Raw genomic sequence first — 18,696 nt, 5'->3', positions numbered from 1 at the left:
TTTGAGTGTTCATGGTTCTGTATAGAACCAGCGTCTTTACTGAAGCCTTGAAGAACCATCTTACTGAGAATGGTCCTAAATACACCAAAAAGGGTTCTACTGCGACAGGTTTGACATTTTTGTGCCATATAGAACCATCACAACACATTCTCCATCAATCTGAAGCCATTTAAGCATGCAAACGGTTCTGTATAGAACTCATAGTACATACTAAAGAATCCCTAGAACCACCTTTTTAAAGAGTGTACTACATTCCTCTTATTAGATGAGAGAACCCATTTTCAGCAGGGAAACTTAGTTTTTATGGCAGCATTTTCGGTCCAAGAGTGTGTTTTGGTTCTGCAGACTGCCGTTAAAGTGCAAAGGCGTTCATCATTACTGATAAGCCGCTCGTAAACTCGGCCAGTCTCTCCTCCCAGCATACAGATTTAGTGTGGCTATCACATAGGCAGAGTCTCAAATTGCTTGCAGCTCCCTATGTAGTGCACTAGGGTAGATCATTAAATCCCAGCTTATACACCACATTAGTGCATTATATGCGGAATAAGAAGCCATTTATGTTTACTCAATAGCAGCACGTCTTCCCCTCTGACAACGAGGTCACTATTTGTGGGCAGAAGCCGTAGTTTCCTGACCTATGAAGTGCACTATGTAGGGAGCCTGGATGCATTTGAGATTCAGCCATAGTATTTCAGAGTTGCTTAACCGTTACGCTCTGTCCTACCTGGCCTCTATGTTATAAAACGCAAGGTACGATAGATACTTAACCTCTCGACCACTGTGATTCATCGTTTCCGGACCTGAGAGTGTGTGGTTGGGTCAGAGAAAGCGGTACTAGACTCTTCTCAGAAATGACCAAGTTAAGCTACAGCCGGTCTTAACTTGCCAACGCGGTTGGCGTAGATTACAGCGCGGTTGCCATGGATCGTACCGTAGTTGCTGGCGCTTCCTACGTAGTTGCTACAGACTTCAGAACGAGGCCGACAGATCGTCTGCAGAAAATAAAATCAGTGTAAATGTAAGTTTTGAAAGGTTATCGGGTATTATAATCGATTAAATTCGTGTTAAAACAAATATATAGCATTTTATAGAGCTGTTTCTGATAAAGTGACCAGTGAGTGGAAACACGAGGTAAGTGTTTCTAATAAAGTGGCCAGTGAGTGGAAGCAAGAGGTAAGTGTTTCCAATAAAGTGGCCAGTGAGTGGAAGCACAAGGTAGGTGTTTCTAATAAAGTGGCCAGTGAGTGGAAGCATAAGGTAGGTGTTTCTAATAAAGTGGCCAGTGAGTGGAAGCACAAGGTAGGTGTTTCTAATAAAGTGGCCAGTGAGTGGAAGCACAAGGTAGGTGTTTCTGATAAAGTGGCCAGTGAGTGGAAGCACAAGGTAGGTGTTTCTAATAAAGTGGCCAGTGAGTGGAAGCACAAGGTAGGTGTTTCTAATAAAGTGGCCAGTGAGTTGAAGCACAAGGTAGGTGTTTCTGATAAAGTGGCCAGTGAGTGGAGGCACAAGGTGGGTGTTTCTAATAAAGTGGCCAGTGAGTGGAAGCACAAGGTAGGTTTTTCTAATAAAGTGGCCAGTGAGTGGAAGCACATGGTAGGTGTTTCTGTTAATGTGCCTACTAAGGTTATATTATCTGGATGGCTGATAGGAAATATGTAATATTTACTCATATTTGAGCACTGGGACAGACATTGTAAAATCTTCAAACGTAAATAATCGAGCAAAGTGTAGTAAAGTTTGTGGTCCGTTTCTTTTCTTTTGCCTCTTTTTCACAGCAATTAACAGGTGATGAAGTGACCCACCTTGTGAAACACTATGGCATCTGAACATATAAAGCTTCTGCGGAGACCCCTCCCCCCAAAAAAACTCCAACCCATCCTCAAACCATTAGCGAAGACCATTCTCTCAGGTGAGTGCTGATAGGTGAACACTTCTGTATTATACAGTGGCAAATTGTCATGATAGAGTACAACAGCCAAAACATTTTGACAAATAAATATAAAAAATTATAAAGTGTATATTTTTGCATTTTGATGCTTTGCTAGTCAAATAAAAATGGACAAGGTTTCTTTTTGTGTCTGTTTTTAGCAAAACCTGTTAATGGATAACAGTGAGGGCGTTTACATTCACTCAGTAATACGATCATAATCAGATTTCTGCAGTTATCTGATTAGTCAAATGATCATGTAAAACTACATAGGCCGATTTCTTAGATGGGAGTAAGAAAGAAAGTCTAGAAATCTGATTAAGAAATCTGATGAAGAGGCTGGATTTTAGCTCAGTAATCAGATTTCTCAGTGCTGTGAGCTCTTACTCTGATTTCTTTCACATTTCTCAGACTGAGCATGCGCGAGAACAGAAATAAGCAAGTAGCATCGCAGCGAGACACTGAAACCGATTACATGCTTGACGAAATGAAGGATTTAAATATTCTTCATCTTCTAGATGACGCATGCTCATATTTTCAGGTAAAGCGGTACGATGTTTTAAGCAAAAAGCTGCAGCATGAAGTTTTATGTTACATGTACATCACGTCTTCTACTGTGACTTTATTGGCTGGTTGTAAAGCATAAATTTGATTAGTGACCAGTTGCTCAGATTAGTGACAAAATCGGATTTTCTGCAGTTATCGGATTATTAAGTGCATGTAAACACTCAGTGTTTTATACAGTGTCAGAAACCACATGAGTAGGTTGGAGATTACTGACCAACTCATGCCTTGGCTCATGTCTTGGCTCATGTAGTTTCAAGGGAAAGGGGTAAAAAGGGTAACCAGACTGAAACTTAATGTAAGGTTTAGAACCTGATCCAGAGAGACAGTCTTATCGTATCGTGAGATTAGCGTTAACCCTCTGGGGTCTGAGGGCACTTTTTTGATGTGTGCATATCTTCTTAAATCCTCCTTTGAAGGCTCTTCATGTAACATGATCCTCATATGTTTCATATCTAAACGCTCCGTTATCTTCATCACTGCTTTCCAAACCCCCTGTAAACTCTCTGACGCCGTTTCACACGAGTCTCCGATGTGGACTGAATGAAGAATGAAGAATGACCGGCGTGACCATTGGTCAGTTTCACACAGAATGTAGACGGACACACGAATCCACCTGTTCCACACGGTGAGAGGCAGATGACGTGTATCTCAGCCCCTCTTCGCAGGCTGATAACTCCGGATGCGAGTTACACAATGGAAAGGGCGGCTCTACAGATTCAGGGAGTTTTTGAATGTTTGTATTTCTGCACTGTATTATCACAAAGACAGAGAAACAGATATAGACACGTCAAATTTGACATGTGGGCACATTCATGGACCCTAGAACGTTAAGAGCTTTCCCAAGAACTCATTTGCAACCTGAAACTGTTTGCTAGACTGAGAAATTGAACCCTTGTTTGGAGTATTCTGGCTGGTGGTCTTAACCACTACACTATCCAACTTGCACAGTCTGAGGATAAAACGGCAGGGGTTCAAGCCCCCTTTGAGATCTATCTAAGCATGTTTTCAGACAATAAAAGACAGCAGTCTTATGTACTCAATTATAGTTCTAGATCTTAATGCATCCTCTTTTTCCTCTAGATGCAAGGATGGAATCCGTTCCTTTGGGAATCCGCAAAAGCACAGAAGGAAGTGACTGGAGTTCTCGTGATGACCCTCTGTGGGATTTTGATCTAGAGCTGTCCCGCACCGCCCCTACGCCTCTCTCTTTCCACTCTCCAACGCCCCCTGGCACTCCCCCTGAAATCACTTACTCTTTCCCTTCTCGGCCCTGGCGAACGTTCTCCCAGTCCCTTCTTTTAGACCTGTTAAAAGATCACCCCCGCTATGCCCAGCCTCCGCCCTGCTTCGTCCTCAACGACTTCCTGGAATCTGCCCGTGAGTTGGCACAGCCTGGCCAGTGCCTGAGGAAAGCGGTCCTGTCCCACTGCAACTACGAAAAGCTAGTGGACCTGTTCATATCACAGCTTCACAGCAGGCATCAGAGAGAGGTGGCCAATCTGATTCTGAGCTGTGAAGAGCTACCACAGGCCAAGCACAGGATGCCACAGAATATATGCGGTAACACAGCAGCCCTTCAGTTTAGCACAACTTGACTCAAAAGAAACCTCAGTTGCACTAGAAAACATACAAAATGACAAAGGCCCAGTCCCATTTCTTATGTTTACCCCTTGTTTTCAAAAAGGAAATCAAATTTTTGCAAGTGAAATTTTGTTACCTGTGACATTAAACAGAGCCTATAGTGAATAGCCTCGGGGCGAAGATATGTTTGTAAATATTTTCATTTTGTTCTGTGTGTTCAGAGCTGGCTGCGCTGGTTCAGATGGATCAGCAGGCTCAGAAGATATGTGTGAGGCATGGTGTGGATCAACCTCTCTACCAGACTGAGCAAAACTCTGTAGAACTGTGGACACCTGGCAAAACACAAGCTGAACACATACAGCGCAGCATGTGTCCAGGTAACACACTCATATGATCACAGTGCCGCACATTAAACTCCCACACGCGCTCATAGCCTCGATGTTTTCAGCTGCTGAATGGCGTAGGAAGAATGTCTTCATTGTACTGCCATTCAGTGTGATGCTCTCTACCTCGATCTTTCAGTGTGATGCTCTCTACCTCGATCTTTCAGTGTGATGCTCTCTACCTCGATCTTTCAGTGTGATGCTCTCTACCTCGATCTTTCAGTGTGATGCTCTCTACCTCGATCTTTCAGTGTGATGCTCTCTACCTCAATCTTTCAGTGTGATGCTCTCTACCTCGATCTTTCAGTGTGATGCTCTCTACCTCGATCTTTCAGTGTGATGCTCTCTACCTCGATCTTTCAGTGTTATGCTCTCTACCTCGATCTTTCAGTGTGATGCTCTCTACCTCGATCTTTCAGTGTTATGCTCTCTACCTCAATCTTTCAGTGTTATGCTCTCTACCTCGATCTTTCAGTGTGATGCTCTCTACCTCGATCTTTCAGTGTGATGCTCTCTACCTCGATCTTTCAGTGTGATGCTCTCTACCTCGATCTTTCAGTGTGATGCTCTCTACCTCGATCTTTCAGTGTGATGCTCTCTACCTCGATCTTTCAGTGTTATGCTCTCTACCTCGATCTTTCAGTGTGATGCTCTCTACCTCGATCTTTCAGTGTGATGCTCTCTACCTCAATCTTTCAGTGTTATGCTCTCTACCTCGATCTTTCAGTGTTATGCTCTCTACCTCGATCTTTCAGTGTGATGCTCTCTACCTCGATCTTTCAGTGTGATGCTCTATTCCTCTCTTGGTTTATATGATAACATCTCCCTCTGTCATTCAGTGTGATGGTCTTTCCTTCTAACATTAAGTGTGATGCTTTTTTCTCTACTCTATCATTCAGCGTGACCATCTCTCACCCTGTCATGTGATGCTTTCTTCCTTTATCATTCAGTGTGATGCTCTCTCCTTCTATCATTCAGTGTAATGCTTTCTCTCTCTACCATATAATGTGATGCTCTCTATCGTTCAGTGTTTCGCTCAATCTCTTTGACGTTCAGTGTGATGCTCTCTCTCTCTCTGTCGTTCAGTGTGATGCTCTCTCTCTCTATCGTTCAGTGTGATGCTCTTTCTCTCTGTCGTTCAGTGTGATGCTCTCTCTCTATTGTTCAGTGTGATATTCTCTCTCTCTATTGTTCAGTGTGATGCTCTCTCTGTCGTTCAGTGTGATGCTCTCTCTCTATCGTTCAGTGTGATATTCTCTCTCTCTGTCGTTCAGTGTGATGCTCTCTCTCTGTCGTTCAGTGTGATGCTCTCTCTGTCGTTCAGTGTGATGCTCTCTCTCTGTCGTTCAGTGTGATGCTCTCTCTGTCGTTCAGTGTGATGCTCTCTCTCTGTCGTTCAGTGTGATGCTCTCTCTCTATCGTTCAGTGTGATATTCTCTCTCTCTATTGTTCAGTGTGATGCTCTCTCTGTCGTTCAGTGTGATGCTCTCTCTCTATCGTTCAGTGTGATATTCTCTCTCTCTATTGTTCAGTGTGATGCTCTCTCTGTCGTTCAGTGTGATGCTCTCTCTGTCGTTCAGTGTGATGCTCTCTCTGTCGTTCAGTGTGATGCTCTCTCTCTGTCGTTCAGTGTGATGCTCTCTCTCTATCGTTCAGTGTGATGCTCTCTCTCTCTGTCGTTCAGTGTGATGCTCTCTCTCTGTCGTTCAGTGTGATGCTCTCTCTGTCGTTCAGTGTGATGCTCTCTCTCTCTATTGTCCAGTGTGATGCTCTCTCTCTGTCGTTCAGTGTGATGCTCTCTCTCTGTCGTTCAGTGTGATGCTCTCTCTCTATCGTTCAGTGTGATATTCTCTCTCTCTATCGTTCAGTGTGATGCTCTCTCTCTGTCGTTCAGTGTGATGCTCTCTCTCTATCGTTCAGTGTGATATTCTCTCTCTCTATTGTTCAGTGTGATGCTCTCTCTGTCGTTCAGTGTGATGCTCTCTATCGTTCAGTGTGATATTCTCTCTCTCTATTGTTCAGTGTGATGCTCTCTCTGTCGTTCAGTGTGATGCTCTCTCTCTATCGTTCAGTGTGATATTCTCTCTCTCTATTGTTCAGTGTGATGCTCTCTCTGTCGTTCAGTGTGATGCTCTCTCTGTCGTTCAGTGTGATGCTCTCTCTCTGTCGTTCAGTGTGATGCTCTCTCTCTATCGTTCAGTGTGATATTCTCTCTCTCTATCGTTCAGTGTGATGCTCTCTCTCTGTCGTTCAGTGTGATGCTCTCTCTCTATCGTTCAGTGTGATATTCTCTCTCTCTATTGTTCAGTGTGATGCTCTCTCTGTCGTTCAGTGTGATGCTCTCTCTCTATCGTTCAGTGTGATATTCTCTCTCTCTATTGTTCAGTGTGATGCTCTCTCTGTCGTTCAGTGTGATGCTCTCTCTCTATTGTTCAGTGTGATATTCTCTCTCTCTATTGTTCAGTGTGATGCTCTCTCTGTCGTTCAGTGTGATGCTCTCTCTCTGTCGTTCAGTGTGATGCTCTCTCTCTCTATCGTTCAGTGTGATGCTCTCTCTCTCTGTCGTTCAGTGTGATGCTCTCTCTCTGTCGTTCAGTGTGATGCTCTCTCTGTCGTTCAGTGTGATGCTCTCTCTCTCTATTGTCCAGTGTGATGCTCTCTCTGTCGTTCAGTGTGATGCTCTCTCTCTGTCGTTCAGTGTGATGCTCTCTCTCTGTCGTTCAGTGTGATGCTCTCTCTCTGTCTATTGTTCAGGGTGATGCTCAGGCAGTGACTGAACTGGAAAACAATATAAAGACCCTCCACCCCCCAAAAAAACATGCTCCTCATCTCTTTAATTTTTCCTCCCTCTCTCTCTCTCTCTCTCTCTCTCTCTCTCACAGTGAACAAGGTCATTTTGAGCTCTTTCCCAGTTAAACACTTCCAGGGATCCTGCAGATCGTCTTCACCATTCCAGCCCGCAGCTGAGTGTGTGATGATTTCTGTCTCGGAGCTTGCCATCCTTGAGTGCCTCATGCTGCGCAACACGGCCCTCAGCCTCAAGGTGGGTGTGGGTGTGTGGTTGTACGTGGGCAGTCGGGTCAGGATCTAGTGTTTAGCCAGAGCTGTACAATGCCAAAGAAATAAACCTACTAAAAATGCATCCTCACATTGCGATGCCGTGATATGCTGACAGTGATGCCACATGGATGATTTCGTAATGTTAAAGTCTTTAATGACACTGGGCCTCGTTCTCCAGTATAAACCCCCCAAGATTGTTTTTAAATGTGTTCTTGAGAAAGTTCCTACGCAAATGTCTCCGTCAGATTCATGACGTGTTCTGAAACCGCAGAACTGTTCTCACCTTTGCGCTCTTGAGTGTGTGCAGATTCTGTTCTTACCTGAGAACAAATCCCAAATATAAAAGTACTGGTGAGTCAGAATCTTTGTCAAAACTTTGTGTGTTTTAAGAAGAAATTTCGTCTTAATGGTGAATGAGGCCTAATATATTTAATAGCAATATGCAATAAAAATGAGCTCATTAAGGCTGCATCGTAGTTCATCGTAGTTTTATTGTTATTATAATATGTGTTTCCTTGATAGATGCATTGCTGTGAGCTGCGATGACAGATCACATTTAACCTCACTTCTGTTTTTATGTTTCACACTTTGAGTCTTTTTCTGACAACACATGCATACATGTCCTTGCAGATGTGATGTAAAGAACGATCAGCGTTATTGCTGTTATAAAGCTATGAGCTTTAATATTATAATGCATAATAACAGGCTTTTGTACTGCTGTGTTTTTTTGTACTTGCTGAAAGGAGAAGTTGAACACCCACTCAGAGGCACACTGTTTATGCTTCTCGTATCATCATCGTGATATCCAGCGTAATCGCACACCGCAGTTTATGCCTCATTTAACGTGCTTACCTGAGCTGAGAATGTAAAGCTTGGTGTATTTTACCTCTATCTTACACAATGTCACAACATTTTTGTTATGACAATGTTAGAACAGCCACATTTTAAAAATACTTTCAAAAACTATCAATCCAGTTATTTGTATTCGACAATTCATACGCTGTGCTGCACTACATCCAATTAAACCGGATAAATTGTGCTCTTTTAAAAGTACTGATGATGTCCACAATATGCTTAGAAAAGCATAACATCATGACCACCTCCTCGTTTCTACCCTCACTGTCCACTTTATCAGCTCCACTTACTGTATAGCTGCACTCTGTAGTTCTACAGTTACAGACTGGAGTCCATCTGTTTCTCTGATACTCTGTTACCCTGTTCTTCAGTGGTCAGGACCCCCCAGGACCCCATGGTGGGTCATTCTCAGCACTGCAGTAACACTGACATGGTGGTGGTGTGTTAGTGTGTGTTGTGCTGGTCTGAGTGGATCAGACACAGCAGTCCTGCTGGAGTTTTTAAACAACTCAGTGTCGCTGCTGGAGATGAGCTGTCGTCTCTGACTTTACATCTACAAGGTAGAGTGTCTAATAGAGTGGACAGTGAGTGGACACAGTGTTTAAAAACTCCAGCAGCACTGCTGTGTCTGATCCACTCAGACCAGCGCAACACACACTAACACACCACCACCACTTCAGTGTTGCTGCAGTGCTGAGAATGATCCACCACCCAAACAGTACCTGCTCTGTGAGGGTCCATGGGGGTCCTGACCACTGAAGAACAGGGTAAAAGGGGACTAAAAGTATATATATATATATATATCTATTACTATTGTACTGTTTCCAGTGTACAGTTGTGCAGTAATAAATCTATGATATGTACAGCCGTACTCATTTCCGTATGTGTAGTTAGTGTGCCTGAGGTCGATAATAAATGAGACGCAGGAACACAGGAGATAGAATATTAATATGGAAATCTTCCAGATCATACAAGATGTGGATAGAAGATGTAAAAGGTGTGAATTTAGATGTGTAAGTGTAGATTGAAGGTGCAGTAAGATCAGAGTAAGTCTGTTAAGCTAAGTTACTAAGTACCTGTTGTGAAATTTGAGATTTCCATGTTGTATTAAGTCATTTCCCAAAGAATAATCATTTGTAATCACATCGAGGTCAGAGGTTTACACCCATCGCACACTCAGATATCCTGATATAGACGTTTGCACGTCCTCATGCGTGGGTCTGGAGGTGGTGGTGGGGGTGATGGGCTGTATGCTGACGTACTTTTTTGTCTTAATAAAGGCCTCTTTTCTTTGCCCGTGGTTTTATTTGGGAAACGAGAAGAGAGAAATAGAGGAAGTGAGGCACTTCTCCATAGATCTCTTTCACTTCGCTCAGTGAAGACTGTCTGTTTTTTGTGATTTCTTTGACATAATTGTGTGTGTGCGTGTGTTAAATCGCCTGTCGTTGCCATGCGTGTTTCTCCAGGCTCACTTCATCGCCCGGGTACCTGACCTTTCTCCGCTGGTTCAGAGTCTGCTCTACCTCAATCTGTCGTTTAACAACTTCACTGTGTTCCCTGTGGAGGTGAGCCGTCACTGATCTTGGTCACTTAATTGGAATCTCCTCCCTCGTAGCTCCACCCTCTGATGATGTAGAGTTTGCAGGTGTAGGTGTTTTCCCACTGTGCAAAATCCTGGAATCTTTAGGACCAGGAAACTGAAACTGTGCTTTTTCCATCGGTCATCAGTCCAGTACAGAAGGTTGGTATTAGTACCGAAGGACCAAATGATATTCACTTATTCAACTTAATTTGTCATGAAATAATGTGGGAATAGGCCACACCTGGCCATTAAACTGCTTATCAGTCAGCTGTCCAGTTACTTTTGAGCTGTGGTGGTGTAGACATTGACATCGCAAATGTTATCACTGTCCAAATACTTATAGACCCGACTGTAAATGTAGATGTTTTTGTCAGTACTTGCAGCCTAATTTGACACTTAATGACATTGATAGGACAGTTTCAGCTAAGCTAGAACCACAAGTTTGGTCGGTTCTCATTTGCATGAGATCTTATTTTTAAATGTGCAGTGAAAAAGCCCCCATAGAAACTAGTGCTCGTCTGTTGATGCATATTCTGTGTTAGCCATCCTCTAGTCCTTCATCAGTGGTCAGTTTCTTACCACAGTGCTTCTTTTGGCTGGATATTTTTGGGTGGACTGCCCACAGTATGTCAAAAAACTCCAGCAACCCCTGTGATACACTCGCACCACCACACACCACCAACACTGCTGTGCTACCACCCAAATAATACCTGGACAACAGCAGTCCTGTGGTCAGAAACTGACTAATGATGAAAGAGGCCGAGAGGGGCTGATAAACTGGGTCTGTCTTTCTTTCAGGTATGTGAGCTGCCCAGGTTGGAGGTCCTGAAGCTGAGAGATAATCCAATAGAGGAGATTCCAGCTGAGATTGAGAAGCTGCTCAACCTGAAGACCCTGGTCATCTCCTTCTGCAAGATCACTGCGCTGCCCTCCCAGTAACCACGACACACACACAGACACATGTACAGGACAGTGCAAACGTCAGAGACCACCCTTCGTTTATTAATCTTTCTGTCAAAATGGCCATTAAGCATCTAAGCAATTTTTTAAACAATGGACCTCAGCAGTGAGTTTATCCCAATATACATTAGAATAAAGTCGTATTCATAATTCAGATAAACAGAAAAACTATAAAAGGTAACCAGAATTTCTCAGGTCCATATTTTTCCTCGGCCGCCACAGAGACTCGTTAATATCATCAATGACATCATGAGCTCAATTTACTGAGCACTGATTGGTCAAACCAGCAGCTGCTTTATAACTACATATAATACTGGACTTCCTCGAGGAGAGACTTGGAGACGGTTAAACAAACAAACAAACATCCAGAAAATCACTATTTATTAAATATATATATATATATATATATATATATATATATATGTCGAATTGCCTGTTTCCATTTACATTGTGTATAAATTTCATGGTCAACAGATGAAAAGAAATGGCCAAAAATAACCTGGAAAAAATTCTGGTTCCATTGACTTACATTAAAAGTAAAGGTTTTTCTCTTCTGTAAAGTTATCATTGGAGATATGAGGTTTTGCTCTGTCAGCATCGACACACACACTACCTAGATGCCTAGATTTGGATCATGAAAAAAGAAAATAAAACTGAAAGCATGTCTCCCCCAAAAGAACAGAAGCTAAGAAAGGCCAAGGATGGACACACCAAACACTGTTAAATGTCTGTCTTGTACTTAATTGTTGTTTTGAATAGATATTAACCAAATTAAGGGTGGTCTCTGACTTTTGCACGCTGCTCTGTGGTCAGAAACTGACCATTGATTGAGGGCTGGAGGCTATGTTGCTAATGGAGTGGTCAGTAAGTGTATGCTGTGTGTGTTGTGTAGGTTGTACCGCCTGCCGGCTCTGCAGCACCTGGACGTCTCTCACAACCTCATCAGCTCCCTGAGCGACGAGATCAAGAACCTCAGGTGGGAGAAAAGAGTGGACAGACATACCGACCGAGAGACAGACGGAAGGACAGTGTTACAGACAGAGATAGACTGAAATACAGAAAGATAGAGGGACAAACAGAGAAACAGACATAGAGACAGAGCTGGACAGACAGACAGACGGGTTTCTAGATGTTCTTTCTTTTCCCAGGTTTAACCACTGATATTATCTTAGTCTGAAAGTTTTGCTTTTTTACGAATTTTAAGTTTTTTGGGGGGATTTTTAGATCGATTCTCCCCAATTTAGTCGTCTCCAATTCCACCCACTAGTTAGGACTCCCGCAGTAACACGATAGCACCAGCACTAAGAGGGTGAAGGCAGCACAAGCTTCCTCTGAGACCTGTGAAGCTCCACCTCATCTTTTCAAACTGCCACTAACACATCATCCTACTCACCCAGAGAGAGCGCGAGACATTTACACAGTATTATAGCTTGTCTGTTGGGTGTTTGTATGAAGGTTGCTGCAGTACGTGAACGTAGAGGGGAATCAGTTGGAGGGTCTGCCGGTGGGGATCCTGGGTTTGTCTGTGTCTGAGCTCCGGCTCGCGGGGAACTACACACACCCTCTGCTGTGGACCATTAACAGTGTGAACTCTCCACCGTCCCTCTTGCACGCCGCAGCGCACGCCCTGGCCCTCATACAGCCTGAACAGCGCTACAGCACTCTGCCCACTGCAGCCCGCCTCGTCCTCAGCAGGTAACACACAGCTTTAGCTGCGTCACACACACTGGTCTCTAAATGTAACCGAGTTTGTTTTTGTGCATTTTCAGACCAAAAATGTCCTGACATTGGTAGTAAAACTAGACAACAGAGCTAAACTACTGTTCTTATAAGTGCTTTTTACAACAATGTCTTGGCTCCTTAGATAGATAGATAGATAGATAGATAGATAGATAGATAGATAGATAGATAGATAGATAGATAGATAGATAGATAGATAGATAGATAGATAGATTCTACTGCTCGTTGCCTATTTTATCAGCTCCACTTACTGTATAGCTGCTCTCTGTAGTTCTACAGTTACAGACTGTAGTCCATCTGTTTCTCTGCATATTTTGTTGTGCTGGTATGAGTGGATCAGACACAGCAGTACTGCTGGAGTTTTAAACTCTGTGTCCACTCACTGTCCACTCTATTAGACACTCCTACCTTGTCGGTCCACCTTGTAGATGTAAAGTCAGAGACGACAGCTCATCTGCTGCTGCACAGTTTGTGTTGGTCATCCTCTAGTCCTTCATCAGTGGTCACAGGACGCTGCCCACAGGACGCTGTGGGCTGGATATTTTTGGTTGGTGGACTATTCTCAGTCCAGCAGCGACACTGAGGCATGTAAAAACTTCAGCAGCGCTGCACACTCTGATCCACTCACACCAGCACAACACACACTAACACACCACCACCACCACGTCAGTGTTACTGCAGTGCTGAGAATGACCCACCACCCAAATAGTACCTGCTCTGTGAGGGTCCATGGGGGTCCTGACCACTGAAGAACAGGGTAAAAGGGGACTTGTAACGCCTGGGAGCGAGGAGGCGGACGCATGTGTGGAGATAAGCGAGTTTTATTGTGGGCAAATCCAAAGTCAGGGTCGAGACAGTCCAGGGTCATAGAGCCAACGCGAGCAGATCATGGTGCAGACATGATAAACAAACACAGAACCTCAAACAAGAACCAAACACGAGAATAGAATAAAATACATACGTCCAAAACATCAAACAAACAAAGACCAACCAGAAACACAGGGCTTAAATATAAGCAGGGATAACCAGATGCAGGTGGAAAACACATTTGGGAACAATCAGGGGCACAAAACAAGGGGGCCGGGCTGGGAAGAAATCAAAACAAAAGCACATGGCAGGACTAAAAGGTAAACAAAAGCACATGAGGAGACTGGGAGGGGCCAATCGTGACTTACTGGCCTGACTGCATCAGGCACAAACTAATCTAGTCTAGAAAAGTAAACAGCATAATAATAAAACAAAATGAAATTGTGTACTTTGTCTCTCAGGGCAGGTGTGTGTGAGTGCTGTGGTGGTCCCCGGTTTGGCCCCGGGCTGAAGCTGATCCATCCCATTTATGGCCTCTTCGGCCTCAGCAGCGTTCCCATCCTCTTCCTCTCCTGCTCTGTCTCGTGCTACTCCAGATTCAGGAAACAGTCACACACCCTCACACAGCACCTTCACACGGCCTAGACAGCAAGCAGCAGTGCTGGAGTGTTCCAGGGTTTTATTGTTTATCTTTTTTCTCAATAAATTGATACAAACATTACAACAGAGCATTGGACATACATGTACTATATGGACAAATGTATTGGGACACCTACACATCACACCTACAGGAGCTTTTATGAATCCCTTTCTAAATCCATAGGCTTTAATATGAAGTTGGTCCCCCTTTGCAGCTCTAACAGCTTCCACTCTTCTGGGAAGCTTTACACAAGATGTGGGAATTTTTGCCCATTCATCCAGAAGAGAATTTGTGAGGTCAGACACTCAAATGTTGGACGAGAGGGTCTGGCTCACAATCTCTATTCTAATTCATCCCAAAGGTGTTGGATGGGGTTGAGGTCCAGTCAAGCTGTTCCCCACCAAACTCACCCAGGCAGGCCTTTATGGAGCTGCTTTGTGCACTGGGACTCAGTCATGGAACGGGAAAGGTTCTTCCCCAAACTGTTCCCACAAGGTTGGAAGCATACAGTTGTCTAAAATGTCTTGTTGTGCTGAAGCATTAAGATGCCCTTCACCGGAACTAAGGGTTCAAGACCAACCCCTGAAAAACAAGCCCATATCATCATCCCTCCTCCACCAAACTTTACTGCTGGCACAGTGCAGTCAGGCAGGTAATGTTGTCCTGGCATTCCCCAAACCCAGACTCGTCCATCAGACTGACAGATGGAGAAGCTGATTCGTCACTTCACAGAATATGTTTCCACTGGTCCAGAGTCCAGTAGAGGTGCTTTACACCACTCCATCCGTTGCTTGTCATTGTGCTTGGTGATGTAAGGTTTGTACGCAGCTGCTCGGCCATGGATACGGTTTCTCTCCGGTGTGAATGAGATGGTGTCTTTGGAGACCACCCTCTTGAGCTAAACTCTTTACTTTGCCCTTCCCACATGCTGAACAGCGGTAAATCACCTCCTTGTTTATGTTGTCCTGCATCTGTCCATCACGCTTGCTAATACGAAGATCTCTGCTGAATATTGGAGTTTGTTTTGGGGTTCATATTCTCATATTTATTCTGTTCTGATTTCAAAAGTATGCTGTAGCCCTTGTAGTGGAAAAGAGAAAGAAATCACTATAAATAGCTCAATGACAAAACTGTCTATTAGAGCCGGTTCATGAGGAGACTGGCCTCTTCCTATTGCTAGAGGGCGCTCACAGAGTCCTTAATGAATGGGAGTGAATGGAGCTCAGCGGCTAAAAACAAAAAGTTAAAATAGTTTCTAATCACTCGCCCAGAACTTTCCTTTAATTTTAGACCGTAGACGGATGAGTTACACTGAAAAAGCAAAGAAAACTCACCTGTATGTTTCCTTTTTCTACAGCAAACAGGTTTTGGGCAGCATGTTTATGGGTACATTTCACATTCATAAATTAAAATATTTAAAGTCTAAGCCTTTATAAATCATCTTTATTAAGGAATTTGAGCAGTATCTGGAACTTATTAGCTTATCTGGCAGTAGAAAAGCTGTTTCATCAGAGAGATCGTTTATTTTCCAAATTATCCATTTTATTTCTTTGACTACATTATATTTATGTGTTTATGCATTCTATGTAATTTTAGTCTCGATTAATATTCCTCTGGCTTTTTCCTTTTTTCTTCTTCTATCCTTCAGCCAAGTTTACATCGCCTGCTGTGCGAATTCTTTTTTGTTTTCACAAATAATTGTTAATAAAAAAAAAAACAATGACATTCATTGGTCTAAAAATAAAATAAATTGTGTCTGTCATTTTTATTTTTCTGCTTTCTTTCCTGAGTAAGGGCTTTTATTTTGGCGTATTCTCTCATTATGAATAGTCTTTTTTGTCATTTGTTGTATTTTTGATTATTTTTAAAATCATGTACACAGTAAACAGCACTCCAATTACATCTTGGAAGAATTAAATAATCAGATTTATATTGAACCTATTCAAATCAAAGGACAATACATACCGCCACATATGAATAACAAAGTATAATAAAATTAAAACTTAGATAAAAAAAAAGTTAGACAAAGATAAATATATTTAAAATATAAATAACAATTCTTTTTTTAAAAAGGTCCTGGGATCGATTGCTCGGCCGGGATCCTCGTCTAATGAGGCATTCAGGTGCTCATCGGAAGGTTGCATGAACCAGACGGTTAAAAAGTACGACTTCACTCCGCTTGAGTGCTTCTTCAGATCCACCCACCGCATTTTCACCCGTCTAAAAGGTGAAATTTATGAACTCATAAACTTGTGCATCATATACAATCTCGAGTTTGCCAGTTGTAAATATGACCTTGTATGCTGTTTGACTGTAACTTACAGGTGGAAAAACTGGAATTTTCCTGTTTCTGACACCAACGCAGCATTATCACTGTCAGAAAGTGTTACCAGTATCCGAACTACAGTTCGAATGTGTTCACAGCTGATCACCCTATCAAGAAACACTACCTTCAGTTACGAAGTGGGCGCTACCTTTAGGAGTATCAGGACCCCTATCAGCCCTTTTGATGGCATGGACCCTTAATCTTCTGCTGTGTTTGGCAAAAGGATGTTAAACACTCTCCATCTATCTTCTCTGTGGTTGGTGCAGTTTACTGCACAATGACTCCTTGTCATTGTTGCTTTTTGCCCCCACAGTGTTGCCAGATCTCGCTAGAGAAACAAGCAACATTATCCCACTTATATATACCCTTATACGGCAATCGTGGCCTGGAGGTTAGGGAACTGGCCCTGTGACCGGAAGATCACCGGTTTGAGCCCCAGAGCCAACAGCACGTGACTGAGGTGTCCTTGAGTAAGACACCTAACTCCCAACTGCTCCCTGGGCACTGCGTATAGGGCTGCCCACCACTTACTGACACAGTTTGATTTTCTGCGGTTATCGGATTATTAAGTGCACGTAAACTCACTCAATGGGGCAATTTGGACTGGTTTTGATTTGTGGGCTGGGGCAAAAGAACAAACTAGCAGTTTGGCTTCATTAGATAAGTGCAGTGGAGAGACGGAGAAAGAGGAACCAGAAGCCCAAATGTGATTTACAGATCTCTGCATTCTGTTTTTATTCGCCTTTCACGTACAGTCCCAACTTTTTGGAGCTGTGGCTTGTGAAAACCTTTTAATATCACAGCCTCACTCATGGCTTTGTGTCTTGGAGCATTTGTGTGTGTTCAGATTGCTGGAGTGCCTGAAGGTCCGCCAACACCCTGAGCAGAAATACGGCTTCTCTCCTGTGTGAATCCGCTGGTGCTGCTGAAGATGAACCAGCTGAGTGAAGTTCTTCCCACACTCTAAGCAGGCATACGGTTTCTCTCCTGTGTGGATGCGCTGATGCGTTCTGAGATTGCCTCGGTCTCTAAAATGCTTCCCGCACTCTGAGCAGGTGAACGGGTTCTCCCCCGTGTGGGTGAACAGGTGTCTCTGAAGGTGAATCTGCTGAGTGAAGTTCCTCCCACATTCGGGGCAGAAGAACTGCTTCTCTCCTCTGTGAATGAGCTGGTGTCTCTGGAGGTGAGTCAGCTGAGTGAAGGTCTTGCCGCACTCTGAGCACTGATACGGTTTCTCTCCCGTGTGGATGCGCTTGTGTGTCCTGAGGTTACTCCTGTCATTGAAACTCCTGCCGCACTCTGAGCAGCGATACGGCTTCTCCCCTGTGTGAACGCGCCGATGTAGATGGAGGTGAGTCTGTCGGGTGAAGCTCTTCCCACACTCTGAACACTGGTGGCTCCTCTTCGCCGTCTTTTCCTGGGTTCGTCTGAGAGGCAGGTTGGTGAGGAGAGTTTGTGGAGCACCGGGGCCTCTTGCGAACCTCATATTCTCGCGTTCGATCTCTCCCGATTTCAGCAGTCTGATGTACTCCTCGTGACGGAACGACGTCTCTCCGGAAGGCAGCTGCGTAGGAAAGAGTACACAAGGAGCCGAGGCTGTTTGAGCCATGCTTGACGGCGAGGTTTGCAGCAGGACGGATTCATGTCTGCAGGAGACAAAATGAAAAAAGTCATGGTCATCATAATCCTACACATTTTAATCTGAAGATTAGGGGTGCTAAATCAGAATCAACCAAGATAAGAATTGCCATTTGTTTTGATCCAAACATTCAATCAGCAGCCGGCCAATTTATTATTTTATATTTACAGCTCAGGCTGTATTTAAATACTGCTACTACACCCTTAACTAATAACAGGCACGGGCACTACAGTGTGTTTCATGCGTACAACTGGTTCACAAAGAGTGAGCTTAATATACGAAGGGTATATTATGTCATTAGGAATGGGCTTTATGTTGAAATATCAGCACCATATTGTGAATTATACCACCTTTATTGGGGACTTTATTGGAGAAGTGGTGTCCTTCATTGACAACAGTATCAATTCCCCCAATACTTTATAAACAATCTAGCCCCCCTCCATCCTCAGGATCCCTGAATACCCCCCCCCCCCCAACACCCAAACCCACCCGTCCCACCCAACGCTAAATACACTCAACCCGCAGTCTCTGTCCACCCCCCCCAATAGAAAAATAAATAAATAAAATAAAGATAATTAATGAAAAATTAATTCAAAAATACATACATACAAATAAATAAATCTGTACAT

The 18,696-nt window shown here is 43.6% G+C and overlaps 2 protein-coding genes across 2 annotated transcripts in view; one reads left to right on the top strand and one right to left on the bottom strand.

The window, feature by feature from the left end:
• Window positions 1-885: 885 nt before the first annotated feature.
• LOC108439524 lies at window positions 886-14,319 on the top strand. Its single transcript, XM_017717973.2, has 10 exons — window positions 886-1,018; window positions 1,776-1,909; window positions 3,575-4,054; window positions 4,297-4,452; window positions 7,341-7,501; window positions 9,840-9,938; window positions 10,754-10,890; window positions 11,808-11,891; window positions 12,371-12,610; window positions 13,924-14,319. Exons 2-10 carry the CDS (start codon window positions 1,816-1,818, stop codon window positions 14,105-14,107), a joined length of 1,635 nt encoding a protein of 544 aa, XP_017573462.1. The 5' UTR covers window positions 886-1,018; window positions 1,776-1,815; the 3' UTR covers window positions 14,108-14,319.
• Window positions 14,320-17,133: 2,814 nt separating this feature from the next.
• The window catches only part of LOC108439525, a 28,030-nt gene continuing 26,467 nt past the window's right edge, over window positions 17,134-18,696 (bottom strand). Inside the window, exon 12 of the mRNA XM_017717974.2 lies at window positions 17,134-18,074. Within this exon, the coding sequence (XP_017573463.2) occupies window positions 17,234-18,074 (841 nt within the window). The 3' untranslated portion in view covers window positions 17,134-17,233. The remainder of the gene's footprint in view (window positions 18,075-18,696) is intronic.

Source organism: Pygocentrus nattereri, chromosome 6 (assembly GCF_015220715.1).
Source record: "Pygocentrus nattereri isolate fPygNat1 chromosome 6, fPygNat1.pri, whole genome shotgun sequence".
Classification (NCBI taxonomy): Eukaryota; Metazoa; Chordata; class Actinopteri; order Characiformes; family Serrasalmidae; genus Pygocentrus; species Pygocentrus nattereri.
The sequence above is the reverse complement of the archived record's forward strand: the minus strand, read 5'-3'. Positions and strand labels throughout refer to the sequence as shown.